The sequence below is a fragment of the Atta colombica genome, unplaced genomic scaffold (assembly GCF_001594045.1).
Source record: "Atta colombica isolate Treedump-2 unplaced genomic scaffold, Acol1.0 scaffold83, whole genome shotgun sequence".
NCBI lineage: Eukaryota > Metazoa > Arthropoda > Insecta > Hymenoptera > Formicidae > Atta > Atta colombica.
Window position 1 is genome coordinate 741,438 of NW_017259576.1, and position 5,966 is coordinate 747,403.

Here is a 5,966-nt window from a genome sequence, read left to right on the forward strand (position 1 = left end):
TTATGACAAGAAAAATTGACAGACAATTGACAGTAAACTCATTACTCCGTAATTTGTTTTATTAATTATAATAATAATTATTATATAATTTATAAGTTATTATCTCTATTATAATATAAATGCGATCTTATAGATTATTATCATTGTATGATACTTCCCTTACGGAAAAATACTAGTATATTATACTAGTATATTATCAAATTCATAGTATGCTATTCATAGTTACTATGAATTTATAGTCGCGAATTTACTGTGAACTTTTGATAGTATTTTTTCATAGTTTTTTTAATAATATTTTAGATAGTATTTTTCCGTAAGGATAATCCTGCGTTTCAATCTACAAAATATTGTACTTGTACGATAAAATGAGATGAGATAAAAAATAATTTTTTCCACGAGCTCCTTAATACACACTTTTCTCGATAAATTACTTTCATTTCTTCTTGTAATATACGCTCCATAATCGAATTCATTATAGCACCTTATTCCACTAAATTTCTATGATTTATAATTGCAAACCGAGTTACTGATTTTTATCTCTTACCTTTTTGATTCAAAACTCGCTTTTCGATCCGAAGCTAAATTAACTGTGGGCAACAGAACTGAAAAAACTGCATTCTCTTATATATTCAAATTTGTTTCTTTACATCAATAACGCACAATCTGCTGCCCATCTGTTAAGTGTTTGCGAATTGCCGGTTCATAGTAATTCGCAAATATAAAATCTGTACATTTTCTATTTTATAGCAGCCGAAAAGATTTGAAAATGGACCTTATAAAAATAGTCTTTAAAAAGTTGCGTATCACTAGCGTGCATAACTAAGCTTTGCAAACTATCACTATATATTTTACTTACTTTCTCCACTCAAAATAAAATAGATATATTCGCAACCTATAAAAACAGTCGGGAAGATAAATCGCAACAAAGAAAACAATAGATCCAAATTAAAAGTGATGTATGTGACAGCTAACAGTTTCTGTAATGGTACTTTTGATTCAGACATGTACTAAAAAAAGAAGAAAGAGAAGAAAATAAGTAATGGCATAGTAACATGACAACTTGCAGAATAGTTGGGAACAATTGTCTGCAACTGACTTTTGGCTCTAACGAATTAAATTCCCATTTTTCCAACTGCTGTTATTCGCTAAATTATAATTATATTTACTGAACTATTTATATATTATTTTGGTCTTCTTACAAATTAAATTATTTCAAATCATATTAATGTAATAAATATAACTACAATATAAAATAATAAAAAAAGGGAAAAAGAGAAAATAAGGAAAAATAAAATGTAATTTAAAAAAATTTATTGAATAATTATCTCTTTCATGAAATTATATTATCTCATATCGCTTTATTATAGTAGACAGTAAATTACAATATGATAAAAAAAAAGAAAAAAAAGAAAAAAATACAATTAAAAAAAATTTATTAAATAATTATTTGCAATGAAAAGATCTGATTGATTAATTGATTTATCCAGCAAACGAGAATGGATTAAAATGGATTGAAATTTTTTTCTATCCGAATGCGCATTTTAAATAGCGAATACTTTTTTTGGATTTAATTGGATTCAATTGGATGCAATTGGATTAAAAAACTGCATTTCTTATTCAAAATTTTGAATTGAATAGTATTCATAATTCACAGAAAAAACTAATATTATTTTTAGATTAAAAAGCATAAAGATATGCTCCAAGTAATTTCTATAAATGAATAAAAATTCAGGATTGAAAAGCATTCATTTTAGCATTCGTGAATTGTCAATACTTTTGAAAATCTGAATCCATTTCAATTCTCATTTGCTGAATAGTTATAATCGTTTCGTAATTCATTATTTTTCAATAAATATTTATCTTAAAGTATAAGTGATTAGATCTGGATCTCGGCGTTAAGTGCAAATTTAAGAGTCACAACGTATATACAGATGATTTCGAATTTCATTGTGGTTCCTCGATGATACTTTTCACTTAGTCATAGCATAATAAGTTTGAAGCACGTTGACAGCATCCTTGAGTTTGAGATGGAACAACTCCGGATTATTTAGCATAGAAATCAATACTCCAATAGAATTGATATCTAGTAAGATATCTGTGAGCTTGTGAGGCATAAAATTCGGGTATATGCTATAAACCAGCGGATATAAATGCTCCCCCAATATCCGCCTTTGCTTCCGTCGTGATAATTGGAACAATATTGATAAATCAAGTTGCATATTTTGCGAATTCTGTGCGGGATTCATCGTATACATATCTCTTTCTATTTAACAAAAAAAAAAATTATTCTCTTGAAAAGTACAATAACGATCAATACGTGTGTGTTAATACAAAATAAATAGACATAATTTTAGTCATTGAGTAAATCGCCGATCTAATATAATTCATATAAATTATAAAACAATTTATATCGTTAAACATTTTACAATTTATACTGTTAAACATTTTACATTCTATGTAATGGTATAAAATGCCTTTATGAGTCGACACAGGGTGACAGTGTATAACATACTTTTTATTCAATAAGAAATATAAATCTATATACGTTTCTCTCTTGATTCGGATCTTTTTCAGTAAATACAATAAAATGCTATGAACTAAACTAATATGAAATTATAAACGCAAATATTAAATCTGATGTGATCCATTCAAGTAGTTATCAGACTTGTGATGAAATATGGGAAGATAATTTCTCAAGATTCTCTGAATATATTTAATCTAAACAGAATGACATCAAAATGACAAATTTACTAAATAATAAAGTTTTATTTAGTCAATATATATTTAGATTTTATATTAAAATTACGATATTGTAATTGTTGCGAGGAAAAAGCATTCGAGGAACTGTTAGTACAAAAGTTAAATGTGTAATGAGATAATAATACAGAAATTGATCTATATCAAGATTGTTGAAGAGAGGGAAACAACGAATTATAATAAAAATATGTAAAATCCGAGAAGAAGTTCCATGTCGTTCTACAAATTAAGACCATTCGTCTGTTCATTGTATCCTTTCTGAGCGTAATCTTTTTTGTAAAATATGTTGTTCATCTAAAATTTTGACATTGTCTCAATCAAACTCAACTGTGAATTCTTCTATTCTCCGTTTATTCTCTGATTACCAATTTCTGTGTCGTGTTTCAATTAATATGTCTCCTGTGCTCGTTAATCCTCGTTTTTAAAAACTTGCTCGTTTGCCTCAAATAAGACATCACAGTCTTTACATGCTATTTTGTAAATTACATTGATGTGAGACAAGACAAGAAATTTATCCTTAATGAATTTCCATAGATTATTAACATCTTTGTATGCCATATTAGAGTTGGAGCCCTTCTTAAAAAAAATCTCTTTATTTTTATCCAATATCTTATAGAGAGAAAAGGTATAATAAATTTTTCCATCTTCGAGAGAAAAGGTATAATAAAATACCTGCATTTTGATTTTACATTTATTTTTGCTGGTATTATCGGAATTGTGTTGGTTAATTGGTTCGAATTTTTTATGTAATCGTTTTTTAATGATGTTAAAAATTAATCCTAGCGAATATTCGTTACTTTTTTACACAAGATTTTGAGAGTTTTATCGAAATTTTCCTTGTGACACAAGATTTTAAACAAGATTTTGAGAATTTTATCGAAATTTTCCTTGTGAAACTTACGATAGGACAATAGGAGGATTCTATTTATCATCACATCCAAGTTTCTGACTCAATAATGAATATTGGGAAAAATAATTTAAATAGCGAAAAAGGTCGTTTTATAATATACATATCATATGTGAGTGCATTGTTATCCTTTATTATGGTTACTTCCATTTTATGGTGGCTCATATAAAGGCATTTATACCAGTATAGATTTATTTCGATTGAATCAGATCTCATTATATGTAACATTTTATATTACTACATTCGATCATTATTGGAAAATTAGTAGTGATGTTTAACATGTAACAGATAAAAATATATGAATTTTGTAATAATAAATATGCGATAGATTCAAGATTTATCACGCTCCGGCAAAACAAGTAGCACAAGTAAAAAATATAAAATTGTTCAGGAGAGAAAATTATGTTCCAAGTATTTTAAAAGATAATTCAGTAAAAAGTATGACAAACTCTCGAATTGCTCTGCATATTATTTAGTCAGAAATTCTTAAAAATCACAGAGATTTTGAATTTTTTTAAACTATTACAACTATACAATCGTGATCACTTGCAATCAAAATTATATTTCGGCAATTAAATTATTATACCATAAACGAAACGACAAAATGAAAGAATGCGTTTTTTTATTCACAATTTTTTTGCTCCATTATTAGATTCCGAGTTGAAATAGAACATTTGGCTCACATACTTACTTGTTGTATAATTGCAAAGAAATGAAATTAGAAACAGGACGAGAAATGTTCTTGCTAAGCGTAAGACAAGTTGACTGACTTTAATTTGAACGTCAAGTATTAGGAAGGATAGGGAGAAAAAATGTAAACAGGGATATTTCATGAAACAATCTCGAAGCACCTCCTACTTTTTTATTTCCACCAATACCTGAAAATAAAAAATAGAGGGGAGTCAAAATGGAAGGAAAAGGAGCAAAGGAGGAAAACAAGAAAAATCTGAGAAAAAGTTGAAGAAAAAACGAAAGATAGAAAGGCCAAGAAGAGCGACTTATCTATATTATATAGAATGTGTAAAAAAAATCAGAGATCAGGAGACAAGGTATAATAGTGTCTTGGCATTAAGATAAGCATAGCAATGCTATAGCAACATCAACTCTCCATACAATCTCGATCATTTTTTGGTAAAATTTTATTTTCAAATTTCACTCGCTTGTTGCTTAAATTTCAATTTTTATTAAATAAAGATTTTAACGTTTAAAAACTATTTGTATGTAATGTGTATGTAATAGAGATGTTGAAAAATAGCTCTGAATTTTTTTTGAAAGTGTAGGGCACGTAGAAGAGTAAAAAACTTGGGCCAAAGAAAAAAAGACTCCAATTGCAGACAGAAAGAGTAAAAGTATGCTTGCAAATGAATTAATATTAAAAATACAAAATTATTATTTTAAAAATTAACACAATGTCATGGCTTATTTTGAGCTATAATTAAATTAACTTTAAATTAATATAATTAACATATTAAGTTCGAAATAAGCCATGACATTGTGTTAATTTTTAAGAAAATACACGCATTTTTCATTTACTCCTTAATTATTAATTTAACATATATTTGATTTTTCAATTGTTTTAACAAAATACTTCCTCTCAGAATATTTATTTCTTAATGTGCACTGTGATAATCCAAATGAAGTAAGCAAAAATATCTTATGTTAAATTATTCGCAATAAAATTACTTACATTAACTTACATAATTAGTTTAACTTATAATCGTACCGTTCTGCACATTGTTATTCAATTCAACGATATTTGCTTCCGCTTGTCGCGTTAATTCCTGTAATATAATAATAATCGATATTTAAAAATATATCTGCGCGAAGTTGATTTATTGTTAAGTGAAAAGAAATCCCTTTACCGCATTAATTATATTTTCGTATTCCTGTTCGCATTGCACTATCAGTGCGTTTTTCAAACCGGCAGAAGATTTCTTAGACTCTTCCCGTTCATCTAGTTTCAAAGAAGCATCAGTAAAATCTAACTCACCATGCATCTTCAAAGTCCTCATTTTCAATCGTTGTTCCCTATTTTTTGCTTCTATTACCTTCTCACGGCGCGTTTCACGATCGAGAAGCTAAAGAAACGAATATAACTCGACATTATCATACTTGAATTATGTCAGAAACAATAATTTGCAAAACGTGAAAATATTTTTCTTGCGCTATACATTGAGATAAATTAAAAATAAACTCATTTCGCTCATTATATTACAAATCATTTATCAAAATGTGTTATCTAAAAATTTCTCTTTTAAAAATATATTAAAAATTCAAAATTAAATAATTAAAATATAATAAA

At 27.2% G+C, this 5,966-nt stretch overlaps 1 protein-coding gene across 1 annotated transcript in view; it reads right to left on the reverse strand.

Moving 5' to 3' along the window:
• Window positions 1–1,970: 1,970 nt before the first annotated feature.
• Window positions 1,971–5,966, reverse strand: part of LOC108692833 (dynein intermediate chain 2, axonemal) — a 6,332-nt gene continuing 2,336 nt past the window's right edge. Inside the window, exons 9-11 of the mRNA XM_018201337.1 lie at window positions 5,527–5,742; window positions 5,388–5,445; window positions 1,971–2,263 (exon numbers count right to left, since the gene is read on the reverse strand). Of these exons, the coding sequence (XP_018056826.1) occupies window positions 1,971–2,263; window positions 5,388–5,445; window positions 5,527–5,742 (567 nt within the window). The remainder of the gene's footprint in view (window positions 2,264–5,387; window positions 5,446–5,526; window positions 5,743–5,966) is intronic.